Below are 19,817 nucleotides of genomic sequence, written 5' to 3' on the forward strand. Positions count from 1 at the left end.
TCACATATAAGGTTCTAGCGAGCGTACCATCATCCACCTGATTGTACCTTATCAGGATGGCTTTCGACCTCACAATACACCAAGTCTTGGAAAAGACCCATAAAAGGAGAACCGATACACACCATCTTTTCGGCGACTTCAAAGATGCATTCGACAATACGAAAAGGAGTTACCTATATGCCGCGATGTCTGAATTTGGTATCCCCGCAAAACTAATACGGCTATGCAAAGTGGCATTGCTCAATACCAGCAGCGCCGTCATAATTGGGAAGGACCTCTCCGAGCCGTTTGATACTGTTCGTAGCAGCACTAATTGGTATTTTCGATATTCGCATCACTAAATGGCGTGATCATAACTACAACTGTAATTCTCTCAATGAATTAAATTCTTCGTATTTCCTTTTTATTTCATTCTTATATACATATGTATATACGAGTATGTACCAACATACATAAGTGTAGCCTAAATTTATATTGTGACAACTTAAAAACTCACTTCTACCGCGATCATGAAACAATAAAGTTGTAAATCATTTTAGCGCTTATTTTTTATTTGACATTAATTGCATACATAGGTGGTGCAAAACAGCTCCTCCTCGAAACATTGGTGACCCCGACGTGATCGGGTTATAACTATTCGAGTTTTAACTAAATACAATTTTTGCTCATTTGCGTGCAAGCAAAAATTTTAGTGCAGTTATTGAAACTGTAAATAAATTAAATTCGTTCGTCAGTACATAACCGCATAACGGAGGTATCTGCTGATAATACTGCTACCAAAATGCCTAAAGGCAGCAAATCGAAAAAGGGTATCGACAACACATCATCCGATGTAATGATCAACAGCTCCGCTTCAATTTCGTTTAATAAAAGGAAAAGTACGTCGATTGAGCACCAATTAATTGCGTTAAACAAAACATTGTCGTCGCATCGTCTTGGTGAACTTGATGAAGCTGAACTTTCTGTCCACATGGAGTACGTCGAAAGCATTCAGGACCACTTTGACCACGTGCATTTTATTCTCGAAGAAGCTGATCCACGTGAACTAGATGGAGTAGGCCCAGCAGAATTTTTCGACGTGTACCTAGAAGTCAAAGCAAAGCTGTCGCGTGAGCTGAATTTGCATCGGAAGACAAACGTAAGGCATTCATCGACTGCTAGGCATTTCGCATTGGAAGAATCGCCGTCACCTTTATTCTCACCGCGAAGAAAGTCTCGCCTTCCTGAGCTAAAAATACCGAAATTTAGTGGAGCGTACATTGATTGGCATAATTTTTTTGCCATGTTCAGTAGCGTTATTCACAAGGACCTCGAGTTAAGCAAAGTGGAGAAACTCCAACATTTACGCGCTAGTCTACAAGGAGCCGCTTTGGAAACAATTTGCTCACTAGAACCGGTTGAGGAGAGTTATGACAAGGCCATTGCCCTATTAAAACATTACTTATTTTTCAGGCTCACATTAGGGCGATTATCGAGTTGAAGAGTGTTGATAAAGGTTTTTAATTCCCATCTTCGTGCACTTAACAGCATCTCAACACCAGAACAAATATCGGATGGTTTGCTCATACATCTTGTTACTAGAAAGTTCGATCAGAAGACGCAGGAGAAGTGGAAGGAGGACTTGCCCATGCAGACATTGCCAACTTTGAATTCGATGGCCTCATTTCTGAAGAAGCAGTGCCGAATTATGGAAAATTTGGAAAGTGCTACGCAAACACTTAGCAATCAGATTGGCAAACATTCGAATGCAAATAAAGATATTAGAAAAGCTTTGGTAGCATCCTCAAGTAGCTCTAGCTTTTGCATATTTTACGATTCGAAAGAACATTACATAAATAGCTGTTTAAAATTTTTAAATTTGTCGCCGAATTTGCGCTACAAAGAAGCTAAGCGATTGCAACTTTGCTTAAATTGCCTACGCAAGGGCCATAGTTTACACGGTGTAAGTCTGGGCATTGTCGTCATTGCCCAGGCAAACACAATTCGCTTCTACATATGAACCCGCTTACCTCGTCTATATCCCCGTCTTCAAACCTACCAACAATTGAAGCTACAGCACTTTCACAGCAAACACTCATTTCATCGTTAACTTCAAGTACAGTCGCTCAAGCCCCAAAATCGGGCGCCAATAGTAATGTGTTGCTTGCTACAGCTATACTTTCAGTCAAAAATCGTTCAGGTGACTTCGTTCCATGTCGTGCTATTCTCGACTCGGGCTCTCAAATAAATTTTGTAACCGCTCTCTTGGCAAATATGCTGCAACTTCCATTCAAACAATCTGCAATTTTGATTTCCGGTATCGGCGAATCAAACTTTGTCGCAAGATAAAGGCTACAACACTTCGTTCACTGCTGTGGTCACACCCAATATTACAGATTATCGACTTAACTTCAGCCTTTCTTCGGAATAGATAATACCGTCAAACATTAATCTAGCAGATCCATTATTCTTTAAACCCCACCGCATTGACTTGCTTATCGGCGCGGGTTTGTTTTTTGATTTGATGTGCGTTGGCCAAATACGCATTGCTAGTAATTTGCCATTACTGCAAAAAACTCGACTGGGCTGGGTTGTCGCTGGTGGTGTTTCATATACCAACAAACAATCATCCTCACTCGCTGCCTGCAGCAAACACGTATTTGAACATCAACATAATAACTCATTGAACGATATCGTAAAACGATTCTGGGAAATAGAGAATTGCTTCGACTCTGCTCCCCCTCCATCTAAAGAAGATGACTGGTGCGAGCAGCATTTCAAGAAATATTTCTCTCTGCTTACTTCGGGAGAGTATTCAGTGCGTTTGCCAAGAAAAACAGGTTTTAGCGATCTTGGCGACTCATACAATCGCGCTCTTCGCAGATTTAAAAGCTTAGAGCGAAAATTGGAAAATAATCATAGCTTAAGAACTCAATATATTCATTTTATGAGTGAGTACATATCGCTGAAGCACATGTCACTGGCAACACCTGGGGCAACAACAAAAACATTTTTTCTACCGCACCATTGCGTGCAAAAGTTTGACAGTACAACGACAAAACTTCGCGTCGTATTCGATGGCTCCGCAAAAACAACAACAGGCTACTCGTTGAATGACCTTTTGCTAGCGGGTCCAACTATTCAAGCAAAGCTGTTCAAAACTCTCTTACAATTTCGTTTTCGTAAATTCGCTATGTGCGGAGATATATGCAAAATGTACCGATGCGTACGTATGACATCTCCAGACGAATATCTGCAATGATTTTATGGCGCGAGAACCCACTCGATGATGTAAAGGTATACAAGTTAGACACTGTAACATACGGAACAAAATCTGCCGCCTTTCTTGCAATACGAGCTATGCATCAACTTTCGTACGATGAAGAAGGGTCATTTCCAATAGGTGCAAAAATCGTGAGGAGAGACTTTTATGTTGACGATCTCATTTCAGGCGGAGATACTATAGAAGAAGTGGTTGAGATCAGACGTCAGGTTAAAGGTTTACTTCAGCGTGGAGGATTCAATATTCGTAAGTGGTGCTCAAACGAGGATGGCGCGCTGCAAGGTGTTCTCGACTCAGATTGCGAGAATCTTCTTACATTCCACAATGCAAGTGATGTTGCAAAGACTCTTGGCCTCATCTGGGACCCTAAAACTGATAACTTCTTATTCTCATTTTCGCCTATTGTTAATAACGCACGCACGACAAAACGCACGATACTTTCATATATTGCTAAAATTTATGATCCGCTTGGCTTAGTTTCGCCAGTCATTACGAAAGCAAACATTTTCCTGGAAATCCTTTGGAAGGAAAAACTGCAGTGGGACGAAAGCTTGCCTCAGTTGTTGCAAACTTCCTGAAACGACATTTGTGTACAGCTTGGTCTAGTAAGTAGCTTTAAATTTCTTCGCTTTGTATTGACGCCTAATTCTAGTTGGGAGATTCACGCATTCTGCGACGCAAGCTTGGCGGCGTTTGGTGCATGCGTATACATTCATTCGGAGTGTGATGGTGTTTTAAAATCATGCTTACTTTGTGCAAAGTCGAGAGTCTCGCCTCTGAAGAGTTTAACTATTCCTTAATTAGAACTGTCGGCAGCCTTGCTGCTTGCGGAATTGGTGGCACCCATTTCACTAGATTTTCCACATTCTCACACCGTTCACTGCTGGTCAGACTCAATGGTCACTCTATCATGGCTTCGCGAACAACCATCAAATTTTAACATTTTTGTGTCAAATAGAGTTAGCCAGATACAAACACTAACCAAAGGTATGACTTGGCATCATGTGCCTACTTCTTTGAATCCGGCAGACATTCTTTCGAGGGGGTGCTCTCCAAAAGAATTACTAAATTCTGAACTTTGGAGAAGTGGTCCACAATTTTTGTAAAGAAGGCAATCGGATTGGCCTAATTTCCTGGATTTGTTAACTGATTTACCCGAACGGCGACGTAAAGTCTTAGTTGCCTCTCAACTACGAGACATAACGCTCGATTGCAAGTACCACAACTCCTTTGAAAGGTTGCAGTGCATCTTTGCCTACATTTACTATTTTTGCCAACCGCACTGTACTCGCGTTGATGGCGAACCGTTGACTCCGCTGAATATTAAAATGGGTACACATTTGCTAATCCCTAACATTCAACAAATTCATTTTGCAGCTGAGCTCAAGGCGCTAAGATTTGACAAGAAACTTAATTCGTTAAGTAAGCTACACTCATTAAATCCATTTATCGACTAATTGGGGCTTCTTCGTGTTGGAGGACGTCTGCAAAATTCTTTATTGGACTTTGAAGAAAAGCATCCACCTTTGTTGCCAAAACATCATCCGGTCACAAACGCAATAATTGACCACTTTCATCGCAAATATCTACACGCTGTACCGCAGAGCGTACTGGCTTCAATTCGGCAGAAATATTTGCCAATTGGCGGTCGCAAGACTGTTGCTAGCGTTATAAGTAAATGCGTTGTTTCCATTTGAAACCAATCATCTATGAGCATACCATGGGAAGCCTTCCAGCCGACAGGGTTCAGGCTAACAGAACATTTTTCACCACTGGCATCGACTATTGTGGACCATTTTACTACAAGTCGGAAGTTCGCACCAGGCCACCCATTAAATGCTACATATGCGTTTTTGTCTTCTCCAGCACGAAGGCTTGTCATCTGGAGCTTACCAGCTCACCACCGCACACCATTTGGTCAGACAATGCAACGAACTTCGTTGGCGCTAAAAACGAGTTGCAAGAGTTAAGTCAATTGTTCTCAAGCAATTCCCATAACACTGAAGTCACTAATCAATGCAACTTGGAAGGCATCTCTTGGAAATTTATTCCGCCTCGTTCACCACATTTTGGTGGATTATGGGAGGCGGCTGTTAAATCAGCCAAATTTCACTTTCTCCGCACTGTTGGCCTCTCAATCCTGACATTTGAAGAGCTTCGTACTCTTGTATGTGAAATCGGAGCAATAGTTAACTCTCGTCCACTTTGTCTAATTCAGACAATCCGGATAATTTCAACGTGCTCACGCCCCTTAATTTTCTCATAGGGGCGCCATTTACATCTGTCGTTGAACCAGACGTAACCGGCCTCGATATCAGTCGCTTAAGCCGATGGTATCGTGTTTGTCATATGCAGCAGGTATTTTGGAAAAGGTGGAGCAGTTCTTATCTCTCACTGCTGCAAGAACGAGTTAAGTGGCGAAAATCAACTGGGATTGTTCAAGTTGGAAATATGGTCATTTTGAAAGAAGAAAACCTTCCACCACTAAAATGGCGACTAGGACGCGTGGAGAGTTTAATTCGCGGTGCCGATGGTGTGGCTCGTATCGCCATCATCCGCACTGCCAATGGATTAGTCAAGCGAGCTGTGGGAAAAATTGCTGTGCTCCCTATTGAAACTGAAGCGGTTGGAAACTTACACCTTCCAACGGGGAGAGGATGTTCGCAGCAGCACTAATTGGTATTTTCGATATTCGCATCACTAAATGGCGTGATCATAACTACAACTGTAATTCTCTCAATGAACTAAAATTCTTCGTATTTCCTTCTTATTTCATTCTTATATACATATATACGAGTATGTACCAACATACATAAGTGTAGCCTAAATTTATATTGTGACAACTTAAAAACTCACTTCTACCGCGACCATGCAACAACAAAGTTGTAAATCATTCTAGCGCTTATTTTTTAATTGAAATTAATTGCATACATAGGTGGTGCAAAACAGCTCCTCCTCGAAACAGATATCAAACGAGGTTTCAGACAAGATTACTCGCTTCTTTAACCTGATGTTAGAAGGGATCGTACGAGCCGCAGAATTTAATCGCTCAGCCACAATTTTTTATAAGAGCGTACAAATGTTGGGATATGCCGATGATATTAACATTATCGGCTTTATCCATCATCCTTTTCCAAATTGGATAGAGAGGCAAAGCAAATGGGTCTGGTGGTGAACGAGGACAAAACGAAGTACCTCCTATCATCAAACAAATAGACGGCGCACTCGCGTAGCGACATCTAAATCACTGTTGACAGTTATGATTTTGAGGTTGTAAACACTTCGTTTATTAAGGAACCAGCATTAATACCGATAAAAATGTCAGCCTGGAAATCCAACGTGGAGTCTCTTTTGCCAACAAGTGCTACTTTGGACTAAATAGGTAACTGAGCAATAAAATCCTCTCTCGACGAACAAACCTAACTCTCTACAAGGCTCTCATCATGACTGTCCTAACGTATGGCGCAGAAGCTTGGATGATGACAACATCCGATGAAGCGACGCTTGGAGTGTTTGAGAGAAAGATTCTGCGTAAGATTTTTGGACCTTTGCACGTTGGTAACGGCGAATATCGCAGACGATGGAACGATGAGCTGTATGAGCTTTACGATGACATAGACATAGCGCGACAAATAAAGAACCACCGATCTACGTTGGCTGGGTCATGCCGTCCGAATGGATACAAGCTTTCCAGATCTGAAAGTATTCGATGTTGTACCAGCTGGTGGTAGTAGAGGAAGAGGAAGCGTTAGAAAGATCACGTGGAGAAAGACTTGTCTTCACTTGGCATGCCCACCTGGCGCCGGTTAGCACGAGAAAAAACGACTGGCGCGCTTTGTTAAACTCGCCCAAAATCGCGTAAGTGAGTATCATGCCAATTACGAAGAAGAAGAAAATACAATGCGGCTGCCGTAGCTGAATGGGTTGGTGTGTGACTACCATTCGGAATACGTATGTTCGAATCTCCGCGAAACACCTAAAGAATAAAAAGAGGTTTTTCTAATAGCGGTCGCCCCTCGGCAGGGAATAGCAAAACCCCGATTGTATTTCTGCCATGAAAAAGCTCCTCATAAATAATAGTTGCCTGCGGGGTCGGCTTAAAACTGTAGGTCCCTCCATTTGTGGAACAACGTCATGATAGGAGGAATAGCTCGGCCAAACACCCAAAAAATGGTGTAGACGCCAATAATACTCGTATACATACCATATAAATACATATGAAACTAGCAGTAACGGGCGCGCGTTGCTACGCCATCAACTAAAATAAATTTAGGAAAAATAACTTTTAAGAAAAATCAGTACACAAATATTCAATTCATTCTAAACAATTTTATTGATTTCGTTTATTTGTGACATAACAAAGTTTAGTTTCAATTCAATGTTTATTGAAGTGCTGTGGGATACACAATATTTCTTGTTTTTCCATCTGGTTCGTAGACGAATAAATCATAAGGTTTTCCGCCACGTGAGCAAGCCACAGCTGTGCATGTGAAAAGCATTCTCCAAATTTAATCCCCATACTTGTAACGATTGTCCATGTGCTTTTTAATAGTCATTGCGAAAGCGAGTCACATCGGGAACTGTAAACGTTTGAATTCGAATGGCATATCTGTCGGTATCATTGGGATACGTGGCAACAGTACGTCTTCAGCTTTGAATTTTCTAGTCAAAATTGTTGCCTCGATAACATTGTTCATCATTTTCTTGACTGAGAGTCTGGTTCCGTTGCAAAGTCGTGGTGGATTTATAGTATGTCTCGAAGAAGAATGATGGGTGCGCCAATTTTCAATGTAAGAACGTGCGGCGGCATGCCTGGCAAATCAAGCAAATTCAAGAATTCCGTTGGATAGTTGACTGCCTCGACTTGATTCTCCACAGTATCGATGGACTTATATGTTGTCATTTCACTGGGTATTCCATGCTGAATGGTGAAGTTGGTGGTATTGACATCGATGTTTTTAGCTGCTAATATAGCACGTGTACTGAGCCACTGAGGGTTTTTGTAGTTTTGTGCAATGTTTGGGAAAACTTTTTGCACCAATTCGTCGATGCTTTCTGTGATCTTACAGAAATTTGCTGGCAGGGTGATACATTGTGTAGATTTATCAATTTCCTTTCGCCCATTTCTAATATCCAGTAATTCTTTTGCAAAATTTCCAGCCGATGCATCCCGTTGTAGTTGTACACGCATGCTAGTTTTCAAAGTCAATTTCTGTAAATGACGCCATAGAACTGATGACATGCATGAAGTTCATCAATGGGTGTTGAACGTGGCAGTGTTTGCCGAAAATCACCAGAAAATGAAATGAGTGCGCCACCGAAGATCCGTCAGTTTCCTCTCACATCTCGCAGTGTAGGATCAAGCACTTCCAATGCTTTCTTGTAAGACATTGTACATTCGTCCCATATGATAATTTGACACGTTTGGAGTACTTTTCCCATTCCGGAGTTTTTGCTGATGTTGCATGCCTCAGTGTTTTGCAAATTCAACGGACGTTTTAATGCTTAATGCGCTATTCGACCACCATCCAAAAGAGTTGCCGCAATTCCAGATGACGCAATAGCCAGTGCAATATTATTTTGTGATCGTATAGTTGTCAAAATTAGTGAAAGAAGAAAAGTCATGCCTGTACCACCAGGCGCATCTATGAAAAACAGTCCACCGCTTTGTTCTGTGATTGCAGGCATAATTCTGTCAAACGCAATGCGTTGTTCTGGAATCAACTGCGGGAGATTTGTTTTAACGAATGTCCCCCGTTCATGAGAATCATAGTGTATTTCTCGTTGCAAATCACGATCGAAAAGGTTGTTTGTAGGTCGGTTTGAAGCAGGCATTCCCAGTTGCACCAATGCCTTGTTAGTAACTGTCAATCACATGTCTTCAATCAAAATCTATGTTACATCTATGAACATGTCATAGTCGTTTTCTCTGTGTAAAAATACATAGTCATACTAATTATTACGACAATCGGTTGAACGTTGAAGACATGAATTGAAGAAGTTGCTACTCTGCAGCGCCACCTGGTGGCGAGTGGCTTCAATGAGCAGATTCTACAAATCTTCTCCGTAGAAAAATACATACTATATTTATGCCAATTTTTATAATAATCGGTCCAGTAGTTTTTGAGCCCATTGATGACATACAGACAAACATTCATTTTTATATATAAGCTCTTTACGACGATTTCAATCTTCATAAATTACTTAAGATTACTTGCGGAGTTTGTCCCAAAATATAACACCTTTTTACTTAATGGTCAAAATGAAATTATAATAAAAGCAAACGAGAAAAAACTTTTTGGGAAAACTATGTCCGGAACCTTCCTCACAGCAGCCGTCGTTCCATAAACCACCAAGACAAAATTGATCTTACTGGTTTCCATATAACGATTAGTGAAATTCCACAAGCTGTCAGATAAGGATATATCTTATTGCCCCTCCTCTTCAATATTTACGAGGAAGGACTTTTAAGGGAAGCTCTCTCTCAGGAAGGCATTGAAGTCAATGGACTAAATATTTATAACATAAGATACTCCGACGAAACTACATTGTATGGTATATATATATCTTCGGCGTGTTTGGCCCTTTTTGGGTGTTTGACCGAGCTTGGGTGTTCCTGCTATTTGTGGTGTGCGTCTTGATGTTGTTCCACAAATGTAGGGACCTACAGTTTCAGGCCGACTCCGAATGGCAGATATTTTTTTTGAGGAGCTTTTCCATGGCAGAAATACACTCGGAGGTTTGCTATTGCCTGCCGAGGGGCGACCGCTATTAGAAAAAACTTTTTCTTAATTTTGATCTTTAACCGAGATTCGAACCGACGTTCTCTCTCTAAATTCCGAATGGTAGTCACGCACCAACCCATTCGGCCACGGCGGCCGCCATCCGCGTCCGCGCATCACTACGAAACAACAACACCAAATGACGTAAAAATTTGTATACATTCATATTTTCACCCAATGAAGGTTATAGGCATGTTTTTATGATAGAACTCCCTTCCCACAGCCTCCAGGCCGCACCACCACTCTCATTCGTCACTAATAATCGAATATTTACTTAAATTGAATCTAAAAAATCTTAGTTTTTCCTATTTCCCACTATTTATAGCACCCTCTAGACTTCGTAATCCGCATAAGCTGTTCAACTATGACCCAAATGCAAAGTTCAAAAACTGTTTGAGATAAAAAATTAATAAAAATAATTTTTCTTGATATTTTTCTGATTGGTTGTTTTGATTTTATTCAACGAGGCATAGCAAAGGATGCCGGGTATTGCAATATTAAAGTTAATAATAAAAAAATATTTTCTACGAAATTATTGTTTGTAATTCTTTTATATACATATCCTAAATCCCTCAAAACTATTCCTACGCGATCGGGGCCGCGGGTTAAAGCTAGTTACAGATAATATAAACGATTTACAAGTATTATTAAAAAAAGCACCACCTACAGGGAAAGGTATGGGCTTAAAGTCAATGTTGCTAAAATCAAGTTCATGATAGTGTTCAGAAAACATTCGGATAATAACGAAATACTGACAATATGAAATGAAATTGCGGAACGTATGTCGAATTATAAATACCTTGGATACTGGATAAATGAAAACGAACAACTGCTGATGGAGGCCAGAACTATATTCTCCAAATCAACAAGTCACCTTTTATACGCACGATTCGGGAGGATGGCGTGGGGAGTTAGTTGCGTGTACCTTCACCTCAAAAAGCGCAACCCGACTGACGGCAATCGCTCGAGACAGAGGAGCTGGAAAAGGATCTCGGTATAGAAGAGATTTTGGAAGCCTCCCTGAATTTACAGGAAGTGGAGAAGGGTGAGCTGGAGGAAGTATCCAACCCCGCGAAGGTACGGGAATAAAACATTGAAGGTGATTCACAGAAACCTCTAGAAAAGTAAACACGCTTCGGCAGAGCTCCTGATCAACATAGAGGGAGTCGGCTGCGATGTGGCTCTAGTCCAGGAACCATGGATAGCTTCGGTTATGTTACCCGGCCAGAGTCAAAAAACTACAACACCTATATCCCGAATCTAACGAATAGGGTATGAACAGCGATACTGGTGAAAAAAGTATACATTCTTATCTTGATTATAGTCTCTCCACAGACGATCTTACTGTTGTGGCGGTGAAAGGCTGCAAAGATGAGACACTACTTTTTGAGTCTGGCTACATGCCTCATGAAGAAGAAATACCACCGAGAGAGCTGCAAAAGTTGGTAGAAGCAAATGACAGAAGCATGCCTCCTTGGTGGTAAGAACCGACGCAAACGAACACCATATGGTTTGGGGTTGTGCGGATATAAACGACAAAGGTGATCACTTATGTTCTTCAAAGTAGTATAGAAATAGCTAACAAAGGTGAGGAACCAACATAAATATATCTAACACTCTTGAGGAGCAAGTAAAACTATATTAAACTTCTATAATTTATTTGGCTATAAATTGATCAATGTTATAAACTAAATTTTCATCGTTGAAGGTGTAAGTATTGTATCGCCTATGATAATATATTGCTTTATTATTTTTATGTAACATATTATTATTTTTTAATATATTGGTGATAAATGTTTTTCTGTTAGAGGTAATGATATTTCCCTATGGTGGGTCAGGGAAATCGGCTAAAAGTTGTTATATCAGAAGAAGTTGTTATCTGGATTATCTGAAATCAAAAAACCAAACAAATTTTGTTAAAATATTAGATTATCTAGTAATTAATCGTTCGGCTAATCAAAATAGTGAATTTTCACAAAATGGCAGCTTTTAAAAGAAATGATTTCGATTTTTACGTTAAAATTTGGCCGTAAATTGATTATAAAATGGAAAATAAGTATCAGATTTACAAAAGGAACGATTAATTACTAGAAAATGTGTCTTTAAAGATTGAGTTAAAACGGTTGACCGATCAACCAAGCCGTTTTCGAGATATCGTGTACACCGACTTGAAAAATGCCGTTTTGAAAAAAACACGTTTAAAGTTTCAATACCTACCTTAAATAACTATACAACATTGTAGTATGATTATAAGTTGAGCATGCCTATCGTAGTATACTCAGTTGTTTTTAATTTAATTATTGCATGCTTCATATTTCAAAGGTTCATTGCATGAGCTGCACAAGCTGACAACAAGCATTTTTCGGCATGTGCCTAAATTGTTTGTCCGCACACTCATTGGAATCAAATTATATTTCTCTTTGTTGCTAAACATGTGTTATAGAATATGTAGAAATAAGTAAACTAAGTATAAAAACTCGACCATACCTTAATGATCAATTAATAAATATTTGACAATACAACCTGCCGGTTATCCAGCATTGGTTATCAAACAGAAAATCGTCTTTTATTTATTACATGGCGATCCTGCCAGTTTGAGCATAGATTTTGCTAAGCTGTTAAATGCAAGTTTCTTGCACAACCAAAGTGCAAAACGTTGCATGAGTGCTTACCATATCTGCACCAAAATTGCAATATATTTGCAAGTGCCCTAAAAAGCACCAAAAATTCACAAACTCTTAAGTCCTGACGTGATCAGCCAAAACGATCCGTCAGCTACGGAAGGAAGAACATGGTTAAGCCAATACAACCAGAAGAAAAATAGATGTCCAACCCAGCTCCAGGGCCGCAACCAATCTCCTTGGAGGAATACAGAAGACGGAACGGCCTTAAGAAAAAAACAAACAGAATTTTCCATCCCAAAGGTGAGCAAACCAAAAAGAAGAGGAGGCTACACCACCAGACTAAAGAGGGAAATAAGCTTACTCATCAGGGAGGTAAACCAGCAACCACCACCATCCTGGGAGAAATCTAGCGCAATCTGGGAGCGCGTAACCCAACTAGAATTCCTGCTCCAGCAGAGAAAACAAATCAAGTAAATGTATATCTTTTAAATAAAACACTGTGCATGATTGAATGCAGACAGTTAGAGTCTGTAAGCGTTAACCGCTCGAGACAAAAATAATTTTCCAACAAATTTTTTTTTTCCTATTAATATGGAAACAATTTAAAAAAAACAAAAATTGTAATATATACAAAATTAAAACTTTTGACATTTTGTAAAGCTAATAATAAATATATCCATAATTTTTTTTTTCTATAAAAGTATTACACAAAATGTTTTTAAAATAAATTAAATATAAAATAATGAATAAAAATTGTTTTTAATTAAATTGTTTATATAATTATATAAGGCTCTCCATAATAATTTATATATGGGTAAAATTTGACTAAACATTTCTAAATAGTAGGTAACACTATAGCAAAATTTTTTATTCTGGACATTCCAATACTAATTTTAAAGATATATCCAAATATGGGACTTTTGGATGTAAAGACGGTAGACTCAACAGCAAACGTTATTAACAAGGTAGACGTTACTTCACCGGACTTAGAAATAATCACAATTTTATTAATTATAATGGTAGCTTTAGTGACTGCAAACATTTGCATAAAAATTTATAGAATGCACAACATGTGCTTAAAGAAAAAATACAATAATATAATAGCATAGCAAACAATTTAGAACCAGTCTAAAAACTATAATATTTTTTTAGAAAAAAAAACACTTAACAGATGGACAAATGGTTAATAATACAAAAAAAATTACATTTTGAAAGGGACAACTTTAAAAAAGCATATAAATTCATAAGTCAAAATAGATATATTATATTAAGCCAGATACAGTTAGAAAACATTTAGAAAATCTAGTTAATACATTAGAATCAATTCGAAAAATTGTCCAAGAGAATTATAGCCAATTTACTAATATACATCAAAAAGAAACACGTGACTTATTTTGGCAATTAAGAGACTTATTAATAAAAATAATAGCCAAGTATAACATTAAACAAGATATATCTCATTCACTAAGTGAACCAATAACACTTAACTTCAACGAAATTTTGTTAACGACCGCATGAGAAGCAGCTTCAGAAGAAACAACAGATTCCGATACAGACATAGATTCTGATCAAGAAGTCGAAATGACACAAAACATAGTAGAATTTCTAAACACAGGCTACTGACTGATTTCGACGGTAAGCCAGAAAATTTACGTTCATTTCTAGATGCTCTAGCCCTTCTAGATACAATAAAAGGTGAACACGAAACCACAGCTATATCACTTATTAAAACAAAGTTAAAAGGAAACGCGAGAAACCTTATTACAGCGGAAAACACTATTGCAGCAGTTATTGCCACACTTAAACAGTTGAAGGTGAATCTGTTGAAGTAATATCGGCCAAAATAATGAATAAGAGGCAAAACACTAAGTCAGCTAACAATTACTGTAACGAGATCGAGACTCTTACAAAATCGTTAGAAAATGCTTATATTACGGATGGATTATCTACTGAATTAGCCAGCAGATATTCTACTCAAATAGCCGTAAAAGCAATGACCAAAATTTGCAGCCTTGGAAAAGTGAAATTGATTATGGAAGCAGGTCAATTCAATAACATGAATGAGGCAATAAGTAAATTTATAGGAAGTTGTATCGAAACTACTGGTCAACAAAATACAATATTACATTTTGGCCAAAGACCATTTAATAATTCTGTTAAGGTTTTAAACTTAATTTCGCATCACCCACAATTTGGGCTCTCACCCTATTCGTTTCATTTCGCTATCTTGTTCATCGCTCAAATTTCTTCTCATCATTTATTTCGCTCTTTGCTCTTTTACACTTTTCGTTGTTATCACTTGCTCATCGTCATTTCTATGCGCAGATTTTAGTACATCTGCATTGCCAACAACATCATATGCACATAGATACATATGTATACCAAAAAATACATAAAGCTCACGTCGCATCGTCTTCGCGTGATTTGCCCTCCACCTAGCATCAACAAAGGAATAGCGGTGATGAAAATGGTTATAAAAGGATTAGCATAAGAACTTTGGAAAGACAGTTTGTTTTCGATTTGTATCAGCGGCCAACGTATTGGCCAATACTTGTAACCTTGTATTTAATTAATCGTTATTTAATTTCATCGCTTTGTACATCGGATTTAAGTAATCTGCATTAATATTCAAACCATAATCGGCACATAAGTTCGTAAAATAAAGATTTGTTTCAAATTAATTTCTTTGTTTCAATTTTTGGAGTTTAGTCAATTGGGTTGGCCATTTAGCATCCATAAATTGGTCCTTCGAGCCGGATTTGAAGAGCTGGCCATCGTCATCGTTGTCAACCAATTGACTTAAGTTTTAATCATCACATGCAAGTATTGGAAATGGAGCCTCACAATATACCTGCGGATACGTCACCACCATCAACAACCCCCTTTAGAGAAAGCAATTCGGTGCATCATGAGGCGGGAACACCACGAACTTCCCAATCCGTGTGGTCTCAGGCTAATGATGCGTCTGCTCATTTGAAAACGCAAAATGAGTACCACATCAAGGTCAAACAGCGTCAACAAATTCTGGATGGAATCAATATCGAACGCATACTTCCGCATCTTAGCAGTATTCCCGTGCACGAGCTCAAGGCAAAATTATCGGTACTGGAACGTCAGTACGAATCATTTCACCATCTACAATCAGAATTGGAGCTAATGAACGATGAAGAACTCAATCAACGACATCGGCGCATAAATGTGCTTAACCCCGCACGCCGAGAAACTATATTCAACAGCACAGCGATTGCATCTCCGTCACATCGAGTCAACCTTCCAAAACTTCAACTCATGAAATTCAGTGGTGATCATCGAAATTGGATGGATTTGTATAACATGTTTTAGCGCTCGTTTACAACAACAGCCAATTAGCAAACATCGAGAAGTTTCAGTACCTAATACAATCGTTTGAGGCGACCGATGAAAATTATATCAAAGCGCTGGATCTTTTACGGTCTAGATATGGAAACAAGCGGCTAAATTTCCATGCTCATATCCAACTTATTTTTGAAGTACAGGGAGAAACAAGGCGGAATGCATCATCTATGAGGGCGTTCATAGACGTCGTCAATACCAATTTACGATCTGTGCAATCACTAGCTTCAAATCAGCAAGTGTCAGATGGCATACTCTTGCATCTGGTATCCTCAAAACTCAATACAGACACGAAGGCCAAGTGGGAGGAAGAGGTTACCAATTGTTTGATCAACGATCAACTGCCATAAGTTTTCAACTGCCCACTTGGGAGGACTTAGCAAAAGTCTTAGAACGTCGTTGTCAAATTGCAGACATTTTGGAAGCCGGGCAGCCTAAAACACTCATACCAAGAACTCAGCTAACAACACATAGGCACAACAAACGTGACGAAAAATGGGCTATGGTGACTACCAAACAAGCAAAGTGTGAATTTTGCAATGCGGTTCCCCATCATAATGCCTTCAAATGCGATACGTTCCGTGCAATGGATGCACTTGCAAGATATAACTGTGTGAAAAGACTGAACTTGTGCTTCAATTGCCTTGGATCAGATCATAAATCGAATGATTGTCCTTCAGTCCATCTCTGTAAACACTGTAATGTAAAACATCATACACCATTACATCGAAATGATTCAGCCATTACCAACATATCACCGAGAGTAGGTTTGCTCCCATCATCTGCTCTTAAGGTGAGTCTCGATCAATCAGAAGTTATTCTTGGAACAGCAATTATGCATGTTTTTAATTCTCGGGGAGTGAGCATCCAAGCTCGCGCTTTGCTAGATTCCGGATCTCAACTGCATTTCATCACGGAGAAATTGGCACAACATTTAAGAGTAACTCGAAAGGGCGTAGATATTGACGTCAGTGGAATAGGTCAAAGGAGAGCAAAGGCACAACATTTGTGTTGCATAACGATTAAATCTCTAACCGAAGAGTATAGTGCTACCATTGATGCAATACTCATACCATCCATTACGTCATGTCAACCTAGTCGTCGCATCGATCAGTCAACCATTTCGATTCCAGATACCATTTCCATCGCTGATCCGACATTCAACATACCAGGACAGATTGACATACTCATTGGAGCAGGATTATTTTTTGAGATACTTAGTAAGGGCCAAATACGGCTCAATGGTCCAGTAAGACAAAATACCAAATTTGGTTGGGTGGTTGCAGGTGCAATTCCTGCGCACGTAACATCAGCAGCTGATCCATCACCTCCATACAAAGCATTCACATCAGTCACATCAGAGTCCATTTTAGATAAGCTCCTGGAAAGGTTTTGGGCGATCGAAAAGATTCCAGCATCGTCATCGTCGATTCTATCATCGGATGAGCTCGAATGTGAATCCCATTTCAGTTCTACTACTCACAGGTGTCCCGTTACCAACAAGTTCATTGTTCGCCTTCCATTTCGGGAAGAACCGCATTACCTGGGTGGTTCAGAAGAAACCGCAGGCAAAAGAATGTTTTCGTTAGAATCCAAACTGAATCAAAACTCAAACCTTCGTAGAGATTACAATGAATTCATGGAAGAACATATCAATATGAAGCATATGATTCCAGTTAATTTAGAATATTCACCAAGAAATCGCCTAAACTATATTCCCCACCACGGGGTTACAAAACTTGATAGCTCGACTACTAAGCTGCGGGTAGTCTTTGACGCCTCCTGCAAAACCTCAAATGGATATTGCCTAAACGATATGTTGAGAGTTGGTCTCCAGCTACAAGATACGATATTCACAATTTTGACCCGTTCCAGAAGACACAAATATGTCATTATGGCTGACAGTGCCAAAATGTATAGGCAAATCTGGGTCGACGAACGAGATACCCAATGGCAATGCATTTTCTGGCGCCCTACCTCTCAACAACCACTTACCACATATCAGCTACAAACAGTTACTTATGGTACTAGTTGCGCACCGTACCTTGCTGTAAAATGCCTTCAACAGCTGGCAATTGATGAAGCGAAAACTTACCCAATCGGATCAAAGGTAACACTAAGCGATTTCCATGTAGACAATTTAATAAGTGGCGCAGCTAGTATTGGCGAGGTCATCGAAATCAAAAATCAAACCATAAACTTACTGAAGTGCGCGGGGTTTCCTTTACGAAAATTTGCATCGAACGCATCCGAAATTGTTGCCGATATTTTACCGGAAGACAAAGAAGAGACAATTCGTTTCCATGACACTGAGTTTGTAAAAACGTTAGGGTTAAAATGGTCACCAGTTGAGGATTGCTTTCTATTGCATTTGGTAGCGGATAATTGCGTTAAAACTACAAAGCGTTCAATTCTATCAAAATTGTCAAGTTTTTTTGATCCGATAGGTCTCCTCAATCCTTTGATTGTAACATGCAAAATTTTGATGCAACAACTGTGGAAGCTGAAGTTGCCATGGGATGATGAAGTCCCGTCCGGGATTAAGGTTCATTGGGAGGTATTCAATAAACAATTACCGCTTTTACAAACATTAAAAATACCCAGGTATGCTAATATTGATATCGATACTAAACTTCACGCATTTGCAGATGCAAGCACTAAAGCATATGGAGCATGTGTGTATGCAGCATGGAGTGATGCATATGATGAGCATTCGTCCTTACTCTGTGCTAAATCTCGAGTGACACCAACGAAAGAGATTACATTACCTAGGCTAGAACTTTGGGCAGCCCTAATGGCCGCAGAACTGATGCCAGCAGTTAACAACATACTCAATCTTCCTGGCGCAAAAGTATACTGCTGGTCAGATAGCACAATTGCGCTTGCTTGGATAGCAGGTGAACAGTCGAGATGGAACGTTTTCGTGGCCAACAGGGTAGCAAAAATACAGCAATTAACGAAAACCTTTTCCTGGAATCACGTACCAACAGACCAAAATCCCGCTGATATTGTATCACGTGGAGCATGTGCCAGCGAACTTTTACAAAATATGTACACTTTGGTGGCACGGGCCAGAATTTATCCAACAGAGCTGTGATCATTGGCCTTCAGCAGTGCATGTATTACAAAACGAATTACCAGATCAGCGGCTCCAAAGAACTGCATTAATTGCTATTCCAACTTCTGACTTCATTAGTAAACACAAGTACGTTAATAGCTACATGAAATTGCTGAGTATTTTTGCTTATGTAAATCGATTTATTCGTGGATGTCGAAAGCAGTCATCAGTTAATGATTACATCAACATATCGGCACCTGAAATGGAAGAAGCATTAAAATTGATATGCAGACACATTCAATATATTTCATTTTCAGAAGACATTCACGCCATTGAGATTGGAGAACAACATCGCAACTCAAAGCTAATTTCATTGTCGCCATTCTTGCATAAGAACTTACTCAGAGTTGGAGGGCGACTTAAAAATTCATTATTGCCTTTTAACAGTAAACATCCAATTCTACTTCCATCATTACACGCATTTGTAAATACATTAGTTCGACATTTTCATCATCATCACTTGCACGCCGGAGTCCAAACGCTTCAAAATGTTTTGAGAGACAAGTTCTGGATAACAAACGCACGCCATGTTATAAGAAGGGTAATTCACGATTGCATATTATGCTACCGCAGTAACCCAATTATTGCTGAGCAAATTATGGGGCATCTTCCAGCCGATCGAGTCCAGCAAACTTACCCGTTCGAAGTGACAGGAGTGG

At 39.4% G+C, this 19,817-nt stretch overlaps 1 protein-coding gene across 1 annotated transcript; it reads left to right on the forward strand.

Moving 5' to 3' along the window:
- The first annotated feature begins 16,875 nt into the window (after positions 1 to 16,875).
- On the forward strand, positions 16,876 to 19,137 carry LOC129250243 (uncharacterized). Its single transcript, XM_054889879.1, has one exon. The coding sequence runs from the start codon at positions 16,876 to 16,878 to the stop codon at positions 19,135 to 19,137; it is 2,262 nt and encodes a 753-aa protein (XP_054745854.1).
- Positions 19,138 to 19,817: the final 680 nt, after the last annotated feature.

Source organism: Anastrepha obliqua, chromosome 6 (assembly GCF_027943255.1).
Source record: "Anastrepha obliqua isolate idAnaObli1 chromosome 6, idAnaObli1_1.0, whole genome shotgun sequence".
In the NCBI taxonomy this organism is placed as follows: domain Eukaryota; kingdom Metazoa; phylum Arthropoda; class Insecta; order Diptera; family Tephritidae; genus Anastrepha; species Anastrepha obliqua.

Coding starts and splice junctions, on each gene's coding strand:
- LOC129250243 (XM_054889879.1), top strand. CDS start 16,876: ATGCATGTTTTTAATTCTCGGGGAGTGAGCATCCAAGCTCGCGCTTTG.